Source organism: Phytophthora ramorum (assembly GCF_020800215.1).
Source record: "Phytophthora ramorum isolate Pr-102 chromosome Unknown Phyram_PR-102_s0008, whole genome shotgun sequence".
In the NCBI taxonomy this organism is placed as follows: domain Eukaryota; phylum Oomycota; class Peronosporomycetes; order Peronosporales; family Peronosporaceae; genus Phytophthora; species Phytophthora ramorum.
This window is the reverse complement of record NW_027150654.1, coordinates 1,388,493-1,406,740: the sequence shown is the minus strand read 5'-3', so window position 1 is coordinate 1,406,740 and position 18,248 is coordinate 1,388,493. Positions and strand designations below refer to the sequence as shown.

Here is an 18,248-nt window from a genome sequence, read left to right as displayed (position 1 = left end):
CGGCACTTTGCACAATTTCCAGATAGTTCAATATCGGCATCTGTAGGTGATCCGTCGCTTAGAGCCTCAAGACGCCCAAAAAGGTCTCGTCGTCGTTTTGCTAATGCTTCCAACTCGCGCACGAGCAATAACCGCAAAGAGCGCGTGCTCACGAGCTGAGAGCAAAATGTCGTTCCCCAACGTGTCAAACCCAGAAAGTCGAGCTTGTACTCGGGCCACCAGCTGCTGTTCGTTGTTTCGCTCGCTTTGCTCAACAATGCCAAGGGCTTCATTCCACCAACCCCCCGACGTACACAGCATTTTTGACGGTACCTCAGATGAATGTCTCTGGCTTGTAGCGATCTCCTGGTTGATTCTTTTGAAATTACTGAGAGCTTGGGCATGCAGGACATCCACTTGCATCAGATAGTATTGTCTGATGTACTGAGCACTTTGTCCAAGCAATGCGCATTCGTGAGAAATGGTCATTCGGTCCTCGCCCAGACCACCTGAGTCAGGAAGCAGGCCTGTCGGCGAGATGCGTTTCTCTAAAGCGGGCAGATCGGGTAGCAGACTCAACTTCGTTGGATCCACGGTTGCTGCATTGCCTTCCGAAGAAATAGCTCCCTTCTTGGCGTTATTACCAGGAAGCGCATACAACTTCTGGATGCACTTCTCGAGGTTCTGTAGTATGTGTAGTCGTGGAAGCAGATCAGCGCGAAAATGCGGCCAATTTGTGCGAATAAGGCTAATTTCTGCCATATACTTGAGGGCGGCACCCGGCATGTCGCTATCAAGCACAAGAATAGCAGCCAAACCATTTTGCGCTCCGATAAACTGCCGCTGTGCCTCCTCGCATTCACGTTTTGCCTTATTCACGAGCTCTTGAAGAAAGGCATCCATAGTCATAACAGTGCCGGTTGTCAAGTTGCCTCCGGAGCCCCACGCTTGCCTAGCACCACCGACCTGGGGATGACAGCACAACTGTCGCAAAACGAGCAGATCCCGCCACAAGCTATCGTCTCGCTCAATGACATCACTCGTCCGCGAGCTCTGTCTCTGGCGCTGCTGGATGAGAGAAACAATGTGTTTTTCCTGCCGATCGTAGAAGTGTCGCTCCACAGCAGCGAAGTGACACCAAACAACTTCGCTCTTTTGCGGCGGAAGGCCCAACTGATCCAGCACGTGCCTCTTGCCGGTGCGCCACAAAATTCCACCTCCACTAACAGCACCATCTGCACCTTGGCCATCCCATAGAAGCAGATCTAGTACACGGTCAACCGCTCCTTGGACGAAATTGTGTTCAACAGATTCTCGAAAGAATCCCAAATCTAAACTCTCTCGCTCGTCATGCTCTGCCTGAACTCGTTGAAGATTTACCTCGGAAGTATCCTCCGTCTGTGGCGAGGTGTACGGCGGGATACGCAAAAACCGTAAGTAGCCGAACAACTCGCTCACACGTGATGAGAATGGTGTACCCGTGACCACCCATCGGTTACTAGCGCTAAGTCTTGATAGCGTTAGCGCTGCTTGTAAACGCGTGTTCTCCACTCCAACCTGAGCCTCGTCCATGCAGACGCGCCAGAAATTCAATGCTACGAGTGGAGAGCTCACGAAAGCGTAGCGTTTGCTCTGTGAACGAGTGCTGGAACGACGATCTCCGCCCTCAGTCGTAGGGACGTGGCGTAGATCAGCAGCAAGAGCCTCATACGTCGTTAGTACGACATCATAACGAGCTAAGACAAGGCCCGGTGACGCCAATACTTGCCACGCCGCACTTGGACCCCCTTCCTCCAATCGCGTTTTTAAGGTACGGACGCCTGGATACCGCATTACCGAAAGCGCACCCCCGCGCACGTGACGTGAGAGCTCATTCTCCCACTGCGCATGAATAGGCTCAGGCGACACGATAAGAGTTGTGCGGCTCGCAAAGCTTGGCCGCTCGTTGCTTTGGCAATGGTAACACATGAACCCACCACTCGACCATGATTTGTTTGATCGCACTGTGTCGAAATCCCAGAGTCCGCGCGAACTACCGGAAGGGGCTGTGATGGATTCACTGTCGCTACCACTCTCATCAATTTCGTAACCAGTGCAGATCTGGTGGTGCCATGTACCGCAAAATTCGCACTGCACCAGTCCCAGTGGGTGGTTGTCCGACGAACCACAGATACATGCCATTTCATCATTCTCGTCATCTTGATGTACTCCATCATCATCGCGACGACAGGGTGAATGGTAGGACAGCAGTTGCGCTCTCATGGACGGTCGGCGGTGGCTCAGCACGAGTGCGATCACTTCTACTGTTTTACCGAGCCCCATCTCATCGGCAAGAATGCCACCGCGAACCGCTGACAAATCTAACACCTCAGGTCGGAGCTGCTCTAGTTGCAGAGGAAAGGCTGATGGCTCTGGATGGAACGCAGCACAGTACGGATCATAGGCCTTCAACTGTCTCGCCACTGCTTTACTGAAGGTAACACACACGGGAAGTGTGCCAGCTTGCTGTGTCGACGGATTCTCCCGTGCCAGCATCCAAGAAACAGCAACTTTTTGATACACCCGCAGTGTGGGCAGAAAATCCGTTGAACACGCCTCAACTTGTTCAAATGCACTAATGTTGCGACGCAGCTGCCCTGCTGCGTCAATTCGCGCGTACATCTCCGGCATCGCAAATGTCTGCCCCTCAAACTGCGCACACGCCGCTTTGTTCGGACCCACGAATCGATCGTACAACACTTCAATCTCGTTCCAGTATCGATATCTGCACGTAATTTCTTCTTCAGACAGCCCCCTCTGCGTGTCGTGAATATTTTTGAGCAGCCAAATCATCACGTGGTGCATGGCGCGCATTGGCGTCGCTCTCGGAGACGCCTGCACGGGCGCCAAGCTCCGAGAGCTACAACTTTCCACGTACTTGGGCCACGCTACTCCGACCGAGAAGCTGAAGCTCCAGTCACCTTCTTCTCTCTGTCTCTTGGCATTTATATGGAGACTCAGCAGCTTCTGTTCTGCTAACGTGGTGACGTGAGGCTGCCAGGTCTCGTACGTGTGTGGAAAGAGCTCTGATAGGGACAGTTGAGCGTCTGCGTCTGCGTCTGCGTCTGCGTCTGCGTCTTCGTGGTCGTGGTCATGGACTTGCAGCTTCACGTGGTCGTTCTCTATAAGTGTCAGATGCAGTTGCAAAGCAGTTGGAGAACTCTTGCTAGTGCAAAACGCAGTTAGAGAGGACGCGAGGGAAGAACCCACGGGGAACTGGAGCCGCAGCGCGTCGTCTTCGCCCCATTCAGCGGTTGCTGATAGGCTCAGAGGCTCCGTACGCTGACGTTGGACGGTGTTGTGCTTCAGACGCTTGGAGACGCGGCGCTGCGACGGGTCGAGCGGCCGCTTGGATGGCGTCGACTTGCGGCGAGGCATCTTTCTGATTATGACTTGGGAAATTGTGTGAGAATTGTGTAGATAGAGAGTTTCAGACAATGCTTTTGGCTACTGGTTGCCACTGAACCATCTACACAGCACTATTACGCTCATCTTCTTCCTGCTCTTTGTCCTTTGACTTGCCCACACGAGGATTCATCCCCAACTGCATCTTGTTCATCACCACCACATACAGGGAGATGGTCACGACCATGATGCCGGCGAGCGTAAAGTAGAGGTACTCCATGTGGCCGTCGTTCAGGTTGGACGGAATGTACTTGCCGAAGAGAAGCACGAGGACGGAGAGCAGTGTGCTGCCCATGGAGTTGGCGAAGAAAGCGAGCGCGATGGACGTACTGCGCATACTCTGCGGAACCTCGAGTAGTTGATGTCGTAGGACGCAACAGCAGCCAGAACCTCCGAAAGCGCTACCAATAGGTATTGCAGGATGGCCGTCCACCACGGAATGTTGTTCATCACTTGCCCTCCATCGTCGTTCAGGATGAATTGAGCTTCACCGTTAGAGTCCACATAGGTGAGCGGATCGGCGCTGCGACGGATGATCTCGTAGCAGCCCGTCCAAAGCATGGCCACAGTGACGACGCAGTAGCCGGCAAGCACCTTGCCGTAGCGACTCGGTGGCTTTCCAACGAACTTCGTGTACATCGGGTAGACCACCTTCTCGGTGAGTGCGACGAAGACCATACAGCCTATGGGGTTAAACGCTTGAACCGAGGGGCCCGGCATTTGACTAGCGTCCGGGCCGCTGCCGAGACGCATATCTGTCTGTTGCACGATCGATTGGTTGTTACCTCGCTGATTCTGGCACATCCAAAACACCACTTGGAAAGCATTGAGTGGCAGAATCCGAATCACTTGCTTCACACCATCCACGAGGTCACCGTCAAATTGACCGCTGACTGTATCCTTAGCGCCCTCCATGAATGTCGAAGTGCAACCGAAGTAGATCCAGAGGAACGTTGCAACCACGATCATCACACCACATGCGTACGAAATGTTGTGACCAACTTCGCCATGGTCCGACAGGAAGGAAGCCAGGATGTTCAACGCAAACGCGGCAACGTACAGGATTGTGCCGAGCGTGATCATCTTGGCATTGAAGTTCTTCTTCGCGTGGGTCGTCATGATCTTGATCACTAGGGCGATCGACTCCCTCGTCGGAGGCACGTTCACGTAGCGTTGGCGAGAGATCCAGAGTAGCCCCAGGAACAAAAGAACCATGGCGAAGCCGGCAATATACACACTGACGTAGCCGTAGTCCGCGGGAATAGCACCCATTCCGTGGATGGACACGTACGGGAACGCAGCGTAGCCGATAAACGCACCAACATTCGCGACAGCATATTGGATGCTGAAAAACAGAGACTTCTCGGTCGCAGGAGCCGCGGGTGAAAACTGATCACCTCCATACGAGATGATAAGTAGACTTGGGAGGTTGCAACGCCGAGAAACAGACCGATGTTGAAGATAGTCTTGCTTGCACCGACGTGGCTTAACACTGTGGGCAACGCAGCAACGACGAGGAGGAGGAGGCCGAAGCAGTCGAGAGTGGCAGCAGACAGCAACGTCTTGAACTTCCCGAGGCGCTCGTCAGAGATGTAGCCAGCAATGATGCACATGAACTGACACAGAGAGTCGAACGTCAGCTTCATCGAGGTGGAGCCTTTGTTGGACCACCCTAGCTTCTGGAAAAAGTTCTTGAGCGACTGCGCGATGGCAAAATTCGTGACTTGGCTGAACGCCGACAAGATAAACAGAATGATGCAGACGTTCTTGAGCACATGCTTGGCATACTTGGCGGGGCGCTCATCCCAGAGCTTGGTGATCCCGTAATCGGTGACCGAAGGGGTCAACTGGGGTGTGAGCACCGGAGACGGAGATGATTGTTTGGACATCTGCACGGCCGAGGGTGATTTCAAGAATGAGCTTTACGACGAGATCTGAGGTCGACAGTGACTTGGACGTTGGCAAAGATCATGACGAAGGTCAACGACGGCACTTACCATGGCCATCTTGATGTACGCCCTTTCTTCGTCCATGATGTACGTGTTTGAGATGGTGAAAGTGAAGCAATTAACACCGAGCCTTGCTGCGAGGAAGAGGTCCTTGGCAAAAAATCTTCTCTAACATGTTTGCATGCTGCGCACGCACATGGATCATGCAATACCCGTACATCTATCGACAACAGCCTGGAAGTCTTTTACAAACAAGGAGATTTGAAATGAGCTGAATGTGCTAGGCACCGATATCGCCAAACTGGATCAGCAAGCCTGGTTATTGAAGCCGAAGTGCACGTCTTGGACAGTATGATCTGCGATTGGTTTGTTGATCTGCCTCGTCACGTGGTGCCTGCACAGAATGATTTGCAGGGTGCGATCAGACCTTGCTCGTGTTGATGCCACGATACACTGTCAACAATGGCTGTAGCGACCTCTCCACGCTTTCCATCTGCTGTTCCAGCGAGTCGAGGTCTGCTATAGCTTCGGCGTGGGTTGATGACATCAACCTCATCATCGCGCCGGAGTAGTAAGATATTGACAACCCCCTGGCCTGCAGTGCGAGATAAGTGTCAGTGCTCTCCATGGGTTTTACGTTTGCGACACAGCTTGAATTCGTGCGCTGTCTTTTGCAGTCGTCGATCGACTGACTGTTTACTCTGCGGCCTCGAGTTCCCAGCGCGAAGATGGTCGCTACTTAGAAAATGGTGACGCTTCCAGGCTGCATGAATAAGTCTTGCGCCACACGTGCGTACAGCGCGCTCCCACCTCAACCTGTCCATCGAAGACAACATCGCGTGCTCTCGCTTGGTACCCTTCAGTGAGTCAAGAAACACGGACGTCAAGAGAGAGATGAAGACCAAGCCACCAACAACCGCGCCTAGCACAATGACAACGCGCCCACCCACTGTGATCGGATACGTATCGCCATATCCTACACCCGTCATGGTGACGAGAGTAAGCCAAAGTGCGTGGTCTTCGCCGTCCAATTTGGATGGAAATGGCCTCTCAAAAATGGAGACTGCGGCGGCTGTGCTCACCCACAGGATCATAAAGAGAGAGAAAAGCACTTTGGACGGCCGCAACGCGAAATACACCCGAAAACTCCACCACAGCGAATTGACCGGCACGTCTTTCCTAGTGACGATGGGAAAGCCCACCGCAATCGCCTTGTCATTGACCAGTTGCTTCAATAGCTGGTTGCGAATCACGCGTGCAAACCAATAGAGGCGCACCAGCACGATCATATTCACGATCTCCAGCGGATACGAGTATTGGAGCTCGCAGGCACGGCTGCTAGACGTCATCGTCAGAGGTGTAGGACACGCAGGAACTACGTCCAGTGTAGCCCGAGGCAGTGTATACCGGTCTTCATCCAGATACACTCGACCGTGTAGTAAAGGAGGCAGGAAAGCCCCACAGAGTAGCAATTCGGCGACAAATGGCAGAAGCAACAAGCGAGGCGAGCGCCAAAGTGAGTAGCGGCAATCCAGGGGAATTTGATTCCGCAATGCCATGATTTCCATCTTCACGCAGTATCGATAATGTACTTGGTGAAGCAGAATGAGCGTGATGAGCATCAATAACATCGCGTACGTTTCTCCTGGCGACTGCAAAGGCAGATCACGGTGATATTCAGCAGATGAGCGCCATATTGTGCGGAACTGCATCCACACAGCTAGCACCGAGAGTCCTGCCAACCCAATACAGAAGCTGTCACTGCGAGCACGCAACTTGTACAGAGTACGCAAACGTTGGTGGGTATTCAAAACTCGTTTGGTAGTTGCAGGTACTGCTTTGTTCAGTCTCATAAAGTCCTTCCTCGGCTCCGTGTCAACAGTTGATAACCCGAGATAGACGGCAAAGCACATTTTGCAACGCTCCTTTTCCCAAAGCCAAAGCAGCGCGGCCAGACCAAGAAAGAGCACTACAAGTGCTGGTACGCGTTCCCATGCAGACCATGGGAAGTATCGGCTAAGAGATCCCACTTGCAGCATTGTGCGGGTGGCTGCGTCTAGAGCGTCAGACATACGAGAGTCATCGACGCTGCTGTAGCTAGAGTTCATGGGGAGGGTTCGAAATGACAGCACATTTACGCGCTGTGCATATTCAAGCGGCGAATAACAAGCGATTTGGAGAAACTGCGATATTTCGAGAGGCAGTAGGAGCGCTAGAACAAGAAATCCACCGATCCATTTGCTAGCGAAACACAGTCGTAGTCGGAAAGGAAGGCGAAGCGTAACTTGGTCCAAGGTCAACCCAAAGATATGGGAGCCACGTGACGAAGAAAAACTCGGGAACTCCCAATCCTGTACGATCCAGAGCAAGTCCAAAGCTACGACAAGTGAGCAGAGCAGAGCGTTCCAGGACGAATTACTCAACCAAGACTTCATCATATCCCCCTCGTCTATATCGTTAAGGCTCCACTTCATCCACTCAGTTTGAACCATCCATATTGCACCAAAATAAACCCCACCGAGACCAATTCCAACCAGCGAAAGCCAACACCATAGCAGACGCACAGCCGGCAACTCCCTGTACACTTGACGCACCCAAGACAACCAGCTGCCAAACAGAACGCGATTGTACTCGCGGTCTTGAAGTACCCAATCAAGCGTCACCAACAGCTTCAAGCAGCTCAGCGTCAGCAGCGTAGTTGATAAAGTTTTTTGCAGCTCCAGCTGGCGCAGATCTGTCCAGGCTTCATCTTGGTCTTCTGGAAAGAACATTTTCTGGATTGAAGAATCGCGAACAATTTTTCTGGTAGCATACATCACTGCCGCCCAGAGGAAGGGGAATATTGCAGCCATAAATGTCCAAGAGCCATGCGAAGACCCGATGTTCCAGACGTGCAACCGGACCGCCGGGACGTCTTTAGAACTACCAGAGAGGAAAGTATGCACTGCCAGTACTCCCAGTCGAGCTCCTGCTAAGTTTGTTTGGGGATTCATGTCAGCCTCAGAGGCCCTCGAAAGTATCGAAAAAGTTTGTGTAGCGTGGTGGAACGACACCTCCCAGTTCCATTGGCGCTGCACTAGGCGCGGGTATGCCACAAGTCTCAGGAACAGCAGCAACGTGACACTCAACACACTCTGGAAGATAAGTTTCTGCCATGTAAAGCCTGCGGTTGCTGCCTTCACTAGATCCCCGTATACTGGGAAGTTGGCGGGGCTCTTGAGCGACGTCAGCAGAGGGGAGGTGACCCCCAAGATGAAGCACAGAACCAAGTGAGCCAGACAGCACAACACCCGAAGCGCCGGATGCCGCAGCGACGTGACCACCCACGTGGACTTGAGGTAAACCTGATCGCTTGGGTCGGAGGCATCTGAGCGAGCCTTGGGCAGCTTCTGCGTCGGTGACAGCATCGCCTGATTTGTAGATCCGCTACTGTAATTGGGTCACTTGGATTTTGTATGCGAAAATGTTTATGCGATGAATCACATTTTTTAGTCGTACCAAAAATGAAAGAAAACGTAGCAAGAAATTAGGACGCTTAACCCTTTCGCGAACAAAGGGTGCATTTTGACCCCCTTGATGCTCGAGTCAAAACCTGCGAGGAAAGTGGCCAAGAAGGGGGTCAAAATGACCCCCTTGACAGAAGTTCAGCCAAGCTCCAACCCACTTTTGTTACTACCAATCACATCGCCTGCCTGGCATGACGGTCTCCCCGAACCCTTGAATAGTTTGCATTATGTGGCAAACATCACTGCAAAATATGCAGTTAAGTCCGAATTTGGGCGAGATTGCGTCAACCAAAACGCAGCATAAGTGCGATTTGTCCGTGACACAGCCTACGTGGCGTTATAGGTCCAAAAATCTGTCCTCCCCATCCTCCCCATATCTCTCCCTTCACCACGTATCAGTCAGCATCTTTCAATTTTGATAGTGAACTGAGGTCATTTGCTTTGCTTGGCGCATCTTTCATTTCGGCGCATCATGCGTACAAGCTTCAGTTTTGAAGACGACAAGGAATTGGCACAACGCGCGCGTGCTTTTGTGGAAGGAGGGGCCTGCATTTCATGGCAAGATGTAGCGCATCACATGCGCCGGACAAAGCACATTGTCACAGCGCTCCAGCACCGCTTGAGAACTCTAATGCGAACTTGGGGTAATGACCTACGTCGATTTCCGCCGAGCTTTCTCAACTCCTGTTCGCCGGCCCCGTGGACAACCGCCTGCGGTAATGCGTCAACTTCGTGAGCAAGCTGTTGGACAAGATACGAATCATACGACTACAAGGAGTCCACCAAGATCGCTTGCACTATTGGCCTCTACTACGATCACTACACCATCTCTAGACAGTCACGTACCACCGGAGCCTCCCGAACAACCTGCTATCCCGCAAGTTCCAAGAAGCCCTCCGACTGCACCTGTAATAAGTAGTCCTCCGCAGGAGTTCCCGGTTCCCGCATCACCCCCTGAAGATTCTGACGAGGAACCAAGTACTCACGAACCCACGAGCGATTCGTTGGCACTATCGATGGCGCCAGGGTCACCAGCGATGTCTCCTTCATCTGTTGAGCAAGCGGTGTCTGGTTTGTTTGCGGCTGTGTCTCGCAAAGTGGCCACACGAGACTTCAATGATCCACAACGTAATGCTGGTGAAATGTTGCCGGAAGGGGTCACCACGTTGTTGGAAGCGCTTGGACCGCTTGATGGACATGATTTTTTCGTGGATATCGGGTCAGGAGTTGGCAATATCGTGACACAAGTTGCGCTGGGTACCAACGCGTATAAAGCAATTGGTATTTGTGGTGTTGTGATCCACAAAAACTTCGTTAGTGCGGCTTCCACGCAACAACACAACAATTCGCCGAGTCAGGTCGGCGTTGTTGGGCTTGCGAAGGGTTCTGTTGGTTCCCTTTGCGGTTCGGCCCAGCCGGGTCCAGCTGAGGCCCTGCTCTCGCTGAGTACCAATCCAAACTCCAGAAGCTCGCCTGAGCGGGGCAGCTTCCGTTCCTCAAACCCTGTGACCTCCACCAAAGGATGGACGTTGGCGCGCGAGCGCTTTTACAGACCACCAAGCGCAGAGTACGCTCAGCTAGAAGATTGCGGTGTCCTGGATTGTGCAGACCCACCGGCTCGTCGATTCGACGAGGTTTGTCTTCGTTGGTAGCGAGAAGTGCCCACCCCGGGCCGACCTTGATCTCTTGGCGCTACCAGTCGATTCCCCTACAAGCTATGCCTCTCGGGGAACGACGGCAGACATAATCCAGCCCACGCAGGGGCTTACCGGAAAAAGCGTACGCTGTTCTTGGGCTTAGAAGATTCTGCTCTGTTTTGTTATCTCTGTGTCTTCGGGGAGTCCATTCGGGCTCCCCTCTTTGGTCTCCTATCGATCCTATACAAATATCTAGTGAAATGGAATCGTTATAGATCTCCCTGCGACTCTTCGCTCAGCTTCCTAATTGATCCTCGTCGAGTCGGGTCGTTATGGATCTCCGCCGACCCTTCGCTCCGATCCCTGGCTTATCCTCTCCCACTTGGAATAACTCACAAATGAAATACGCTCGCGGAGTTTTGCCGCTCGCTGAGTCTTAATGCTCGCCGAGTCCGACCGCTTCGCTGAGTTCGCCGCTTAGGTGCGAACTTCGATTAGGTACGACGTACCTAACTGAGCCAGACTGGGTGGTCTACCCAAAATATGAGTTTCCCTACACCACACCTGTCTCCACCTGTTACTCGTCAGAAGTCTCGTTTTCATCGACACTCGGTACTGCAGCTCTCTCGCGCCGCTCCAGCGACTCATTGTGCTCTCTTGCTCTCTGAGCTTACTCGACACGCTGGTACTCCATCGCCATTCTCCACGAGATTTCCTGTTGCCGATTCACTTCTCGGCGCCATGCCAACGCGTCAGCCTGGCCTCCGAATCCTCGTTTGAGTGACGAAGACATCGCTCGCAGCGTGGATTGTGCGTCCCACCCATGAACTAGGTAAAACGGAGTGTCCTTTCGTGTGCCATCTTGAGGGCTGTTGATAGCAAAAATCAGCCGCTCTGCGATCTCGTCCCAGTCCTGCTGTAGCGGGTCTTCCGCGTACACTCGCACCGACTGCATGACTGTCTTCACTGACCGCTCTTGCTGTCCGTTCGCCTGCGGCCGATAACTCAGGGTCGCTCTTGACCGAGACTGCATCATCTCTGCAAAGGCCGGGAACACCTCACTCATGAAGAGAGGGTCTCGGTCATGTCGGATTAGAGTTGGTGCTCCGAATCTTCGGTACACGCATTCCTCGAAAGCCTGTGCGACTTTCAGAGTGGCAGTGTCCGACATAGCTTTACCCATGACGAATCCTGTGAACGCACACTGGAACAGTAATAAGGCTGAATTGCCTCGACGAGACTTCGGTAACGGTATGACAAAATCCATCGACACCATCTGGAACGGTCGCTCTGCCAAAACGTTCCCTGGCGAGTAGCCTCGGAACTGTGGTCGACTTTTGCTCGAACTACAGTCGGGGCAGGACTTGACGTGTCGTTCGGCGTCTGCATATAGTCCAATCCAAAAATAGTCCGATTTGACTCGGTGGTAAGTTCGACCGATACCTTGGTGGCCACCTTCCAACGAGTCGTGGCAACTCCGTAGTACTTCCTGAATCATCGTTGTGGGCACCACTAGACGTATCGTTGTCTCCTCTCGGCGTTCGTTGCCCCACCGACGGTTCGTTCCAAGGAAATACAGTACACCACCTTTGCTAAGCACGAACTTGTCGGCCATCTTCCAAGCGTCTCTGGCTGCTCTGTAGCTTAGGTCTGTTTCCTCGCCTCGGAGGACCGCTTTTAGGTTCGACCATCTCAGCTCTTCGTCCTGGGCGGCGGAGATTCGTCGCCGGCACTCTTCCTGTATAACCACAGGGTCAACGTCTTCTGCGTTCGGAGCGCCAGGGTCCGCCTCGTTACTCAATTGCTCGGCTCTCCGCTCGTTCTGAGCTTCGGTGGCCACACCATTCGCTTCGTCTCGTTCAGCCGCATCGTTCGGGCCTAGTACCGAAGTCTCATCCGCAAACTGGACTCGTTTCTTCCTCGCTTTTGCTTGGTGTCTGGTCGTTGCAGTTAGGTAGTCTGGTTCGTCCCGCAGAAAGTCGAAAAAAGATCTGTCGCGAGAGGTTCCATGGGCTACCTGAGCTCGGTCGAAGTTCACCGCCTGTTTCTCTTCGGCCGTGGTCTGTACTGAAGGTTCATAAATGACCTCCCCGATCCGGTTCAGCTCGACTAATTCTGATATCCTAGCCTCAGTCGAAGCTACACTGGACTCCTTGCTGCTTAGATCCTCGCCTGCCAACGAATCTACCGCAGCGTTGAACTCTCGGACTACGTGCAAATACTTCACTGACCGCAGCTTGGTCGTGAGTTCTCGGTGACGATTCAGTTGTACCATCAGAGATTCCTTTCGACATGCCATCACCCCTAGGGACTGCTGGATTGCGAGTCTCGAGTCGCCAACGATGACTAAATCCTCGGCTCCATGTTCGAGCGCAGCCGAGACGCCGTTGTTCATTCCAGCATACTCAGCGAGGTTTACCGTGGTGGTCTCGAGAAAAGCACTCGCAGCCGTCTGTGACGAAGTCGGTGAAACTTTCTCGCCCAAGTGTATAGCGGTAGCCTAGACTTAGTCCTGAAACTTAAGCCTGGGGGGTGTAAACCCTGAACGCGGTTCCTTGAAACCGTGATTCAGAGTGGCGTGGCACCTTGTGTAATCCCTATCGGCGTCGATTGCTTCGGGGGAAGCTCGGATATATCACCACAATGAGTTGTCAAATACAAATAGGCCTTGAAGATGCTGAGCGTAACGTCCACTTCCTGAATGTACTTCTCCAATGTCTGGAACCGGTATTGAGAACTCGGAACAACACCACTTTCAGATACCCAATACAAATACAGAGTTATATACAACACACAGCCGTTACTTATTCTTATAGATCCTTGAACGGTGGGTCTGAACACCAGTCAACTGAGGCTGAACCCAGGATACTGGTCAATCCTGAAGCCTTTTCCTCACACGCGCACCACCCTCAGATGAGGGAAATAATACACACCAATACAATCCTATCTCAAACGCAGTCTATCAAATATTCCTGGGGATGACTGCTACTATCACCCAAGAAGGCCTTGTTAATATGAAATGAAAACCCCGCCCTTACCGTACGCGCAGCGGGTCCAACTAATAAAAGGAATGCAAGGATCACGTCAAATACTTACGTGAATGATCCCCTCGCAACTGGGCTTGAATCTTGTAGAGAGCCCCGCACCGAACTGCCCTTAACTGAACGGCGGACCCGTGTCCTGCTTGTCGGAAGCTCACTTACTTTGAGCGACTTGCGTAGTAGGGGGTTAAACGAACTCTGATTGTTATCTTTGCTAGCCGATCGCTAGCTTCTTCGTAAAGGGTATCTGTCTGTCTTCGTTCTTCTGTGTTCTTCTGTGTTCTTCTGTGTTCTTCATAGCGTTCATAGCGACCTTCTGACTTTGACTTAGTTTGAGTATACTGGCTGTCACTTCGTGGGTTCACTTTCCATCTTCAAGGAGTCAAATCCTCGCATTGGGTTCTGGGTTGTCTGAACGTGGGTTCTTTAAACCTACTTTCAAGTACTTGACCTTGAACATCATTTTCAGGTTCCAATCTCCTTGAACGTAGATACTTCGAACTCACGCTCAGGGTTCTTCAACTTGGACATTTAGCTGAAACCAGTGTGTACGACCTCACAGTACAGGATAGTCTTGAGCACGTATAATACATGCGTTCAGACATCCGCGTTCAGACATCTGCGTTCAGACATCTAATGTGATCAAGGTCTCATGACCAAAATCATACTTCATTGTGAGGGTCCACACGGCATTTCTTCAACGGGCTTTTTGTTTGTCTGGCGTCTGGTGACTTACGGTGCACTCCGGGTACACGAATATTCACACGCTCAGGCTTTAGGCAAGGCGGGACACCATATGTGATACATTCACATAGGCATTTTCAACTCCATTGGGTTAACCCCGCTTGAGGACGGGGTTGATTCAGACATAGATCCAGTTTCAGGCTGTTTGGAGCCTAATCTGACCTTCCAAATCTGGGGGGCCCATCTTAAAGCCTGAGCGCATCCGCTCCGCGGAACACAGCCGAATTCCACATTCAACATGCGCAATGCGCATAACCAGTACTCAAAATTTCAGCATCCAATCAAATATCAGCATATATCCACGTCACTAGTCACCCATTGATTCCAACCGAGAAATTGCACTCAACCGTCCCTTCCGGTCATGGTCTGTCAAAGAGGAACTTTCCGAGGAGAGGCACCATGTCTGGAACTGATAGGAGCAGGCTTAAGCCTGAACGTGGTTTTACCGTTGCTCAGCAACTTGCGCGGGCTCAGCCCCTTTCTCACCCTTTCGCTCCGGGTCCAAAACCTTCAAACTCATTTTTGCGGCCAACCTTTAGCCACAGCCATTCTCACATTCCAACTTTCCACTTGATCAACAACACATCCTCTCGTTGCATCAAGCAACCTTCGTCTTGGGCCGCGTCACACCACAGCGCTCATTTCTTCAGTCACGCCTAGTGCATCGCAAGAAGCGGATGGTGCTCCCGACAACCTTTCGCGTGATGGAGACGTCGTTATGGAGGAATCGGCAGACACTCAGCTGAAGCGGACGGCGGAGATCGACAACGCAGCTTCAGACAACCTTGGCGACGCATCAGACAAGGCCGCGTCCAAGCGCAAAGCGGAGGCAAGCGCTGGTGCGGATGATGACAAGGGGCGGAGCTCTGATTCAACTCCGCTCTCTCTGAGCACCGGTAATCGGCGGTCTGGCGCATTGATTTCTTTCGTCAACAAGGTTCCACGCCAGCTAACTCGCGGTGAGTACGCCCGCTTTTCGCTCTCCAAGCTCGTGCCGTCGTCCAGCTTTGACTACATAGACTTCGAGATGAAGCGTCCAACAAACTGGGTGGTTCCGCCTGATTGTGATGCGGATGTCCCCATGCGTCTCGTCGGGGTTCCTGCCACTGAGGATTCCATTCGTCATGGTGTCCATCTTCGTGATGGATATGGAGGTTTGGAGGCTGTTCAAGTGCTTGAGACCCTCAGCGACGCTGACATGCATGACTTGGAACCGCTTTTGGGTCCTGGGTCGGCTCAGAACACTCTGAAAGTTGTCTCTAGGCCTCCTTCGATCTCCAACCTCGTTAGCATGTTGAGTGCCCTCACAGTGCAGAGAGAAATGGCTTCGCTCTTGGGGGTGTTCGGACCGATCGCTTGGCTGAACGAACTTTCAACATGGTTTCGTTCTTGAAACGACTTCTCTCGCAATATCGTCATTTTCGTACCCAATTTCTCCAGCAAAACAACAAACCAACTCAAGATATGCTCCAGTTGCGTTCCAGGGTTGACGCTGTTGAACGCGAGTGGACCGCCATGCAGGCATACTGGAAATCCGAGTTGGGACACATGTCCGCTCAGAAGGATGATGCTGAGATGCGGTTCGAAGCCTCAATCCGATCCATGCCCGAAGAGCACCAGCTGGAACTGAACAAGCGTGATGACAAGATCACTGAGCTCCAAGATCAACTGAACACATCTGAGGCTCGGTGTGAAATTCTGCGTCGAGACATGATGGAGAAGAAGTTGAGCTCGTGGTCTTTCACCGATTTCTTGAACCAAGATCCAAACGTCTCAATCACATCCAATTGGCAACGACGTCAGGGTCTCTTTGAGCACTTCGTCAAACGGACCAAGCCTCCTTCATCGTGGATCTCAAACATCAACGTCCTCGCCGTCGACGATCCCAGGTGCGTCCCTGGGGACTACGTGGTGGAGCGCAAGAAAGCTGGAGATGATGACGATGAAGACTCTCAGCTGAAAACTCCGCCCAAGACCTTAGATTTGTCTCACTCTGGTCTCAAGTCCAAGGGTTCCAAAAATTCAATTCAGACTCCTGAATCTCGACGACCGAAGAAGACTCGCAAGTCTGCAGCGAAAGAGTCTTGGATCAGTTTCAAGGACTCATTCCCGTTACGTCCCAGTTCTCGCTTGCCGTGTTTGGAGTATACTCATTCTGGAACTGAGGAATTGGAGTGGACGGAGGAAGTTGCACGCGGGAATCTCCCGGGAGGTGTAGTTTGGAACGGCCTTAGATTGGATGTTCGCTACACTATGCTCACCGGGTGTTCTTACGAGACCTCAGTTGAGTTTGTGAGCAGGAACAAGGTGGTTCACCCCGTCTTCCATCATGAGCCTCTCGTAACCATGCTTGTGAGCATGATTTATTTCGAAAAACTGGACTCAACTCCTTGGACGCAGTATGTCCCTGAGATGTACTTCTTTCGCGCCGAAACTCGATTGGAGCACATGTTTGCACGAAACCTTCAGCCTGAGCCTTGGCATCCTCTCGTCGAAGTGGTGTGTGACCAATTAATTCCTGAAAATTCGGACCAGAGTAGCAGCGACGGCGACTCTCCGTTCGACCCTGAGACTGTTGACAAGGAGGAAGAGGTTGACGACGCTGAAGGCGAAGCTGAAGTGGAATACCTCAAGACCGACGTTCTCGAGGAGAAACCCAAATCTCTAACCGTCTTGTCCAGTTCTGATTCAGAAGATTCAGCGCCTCGCTCGACCCCTCAGCGTTCTTCGCAGAATAAGCGCTCCAAGGACTCCAATTCTCACTCGGGATCTGCGCGCAAGAAAGCGCTTTTGAACTCCAAGACCAATTATCTTTTCAGTAGTCGAGATTCAACTCCTCTGGCTGATATCCCATTTCAAGATCTGAGCCTGGAGCAGCTTCGCAAGATCGAGATTGTTGATCCAAACATCACGTCGTTGTTCAGGTACTTCGGGATCAAGATATACTTCTTCGGTAAGAAGAGCGAGGCCCAGCTTCAAGGTTTCCCCAACTACGCTCCACAGAAGACTGAGATTCGGTACGCTCAAGAACGCTGGAACTACGACTTGTACGACAGCCTCTTGCCGAAAAGGAAGAACGGATCCTGGATCAAGAAACAGCTCCCGTGGAGACACATGTTTGCTGAACGCACCAAGGTCTTCTACTATCACCAAGCCTCCAAGCTGGGCCCTGCAATCATGGCCGGCCTGAAGAAATTCGTGTCCTTCATGGAAGACCACAGTCAGATTGGGTGGGAGTTGCTTCACTGGATCACCATTGACCCGGACCAAGATGAATAGTCTCAAGTCTTGTATGACGGACGTCGCTCAAGAACAGATTCGCTGATGCGGAAACATCGCACTGAGGTCCAGCGTCTGATGAAGATTCAAGGCTTCCCCGAGACTCTGCTTCAGGAACCTGGAATCTGGCCCGTTTCGTGTCTGTCACTGGATCTGGGAAGACCCTCCCTCCGTCGATAAAACCGGCAAACGTAAGCCTCCCCGCCAGCAGTTGATGGAGGTGGACGAACGGGAGCCTGAGCGCACACTTTGGGTTTCAGCAACAAATGAGATTCAGCGAACCAAGCATATCCCCGCGAAATTACGTGCTCGAACTATCCCACTTCCGCGTCGTGCGTTCAACTGGATCGTACCAGGACATCCTGACAACGAGATCGTGGATGATGACGAAAAGACAGAAACTACGGAAATCTGAAGTCTGAGCCCCGATTCAAGTCGGCAAATCCTGGACGCTGCTTCCGCTCTACTTATTTTGAATGTAGTAGTGTCGTACTCTTAACGTCCAGGAATACATTTTTCTCGTTTCAGAACTTGTCACTCCAACCTGCATTTCAGCATTGTCAATTCTGGAATCCATTTCTTTTAAGTCACACTCTCTTCAAAAGTCGCGTCTGAGTCACAACTGCCCCAGAGTCATCCGTTCTTCAATTCCGGTTTCAGGTTTCTCTC

The 18,248-nt window shown here is 52.1% G+C and overlaps 4 protein-coding genes across 4 annotated transcripts; 1 reads left to right on the top strand and 3 right to left on the bottom strand.

Moving 5' to 3' along the window:
* Window positions 1–66: 66 nt before the first annotated feature.
* On the bottom strand, window positions 67–3,396 carry KRP23_9427 (E3 ubiquitin-protein ligase SHPRH; the record flags this gene model as incomplete). The annotated part of the gene is made up of 1 exon (XM_067894979.1): window positions 67–3,396. The coding sequence occupies one exon, from the start codon at window positions 3,394–3,396 to the stop codon at window positions 67–69; it is 3,330 nt and encodes a 1,109-aa protein (XP_067742605.1).
* Window positions 3,397–4,204: 808 nt separating this feature from the next.
* Window positions 4,205–5,312, bottom strand: KRP23_9426 (uncharacterized protein; the record flags this gene model as incomplete). The annotated part of the gene is made up of 3 exons (XM_067894978.1): window positions 4,205–4,218; window positions 4,284–4,812; window positions 4,905–5,312. 3 exons carry the CDS (start codon window positions 5,310–5,312, stop codon window positions 4,205–4,207), a joined length of 951 nt encoding a protein of 316 aa, XP_067742604.1.
* A 2,139-nt stretch (window positions 5,313–7,451) lies between these two features.
* KRP23_9425 (uncharacterized protein) lies at window positions 7,452–8,779 on the bottom strand (the record flags this gene model as incomplete). The annotated part of the gene is made up of 2 exons (XM_067894977.1): window positions 7,452–7,469; window positions 8,426–8,779. 2 exons carry the CDS (start codon window positions 8,777–8,779, stop codon window positions 7,452–7,454), a joined length of 372 nt encoding a protein of 123 aa, XP_067742603.1.
* A 6,985-nt stretch (window positions 8,780–15,764) lies between these two features.
* On the top strand, window positions 15,765–17,579 carry KRP23_9424 (uncharacterized protein; the record flags this gene model as incomplete). Its single annotated transcript, XM_067894976.1, has 1 exon — window positions 15,765–17,579. One exon carries the CDS (start codon window positions 15,765–15,767, stop codon window positions 17,577–17,579), a length of 1,815 nt encoding a protein of 604 aa, XP_067742602.1.
* Window positions 17,580–18,248: the final 669 nt, after the last annotated feature.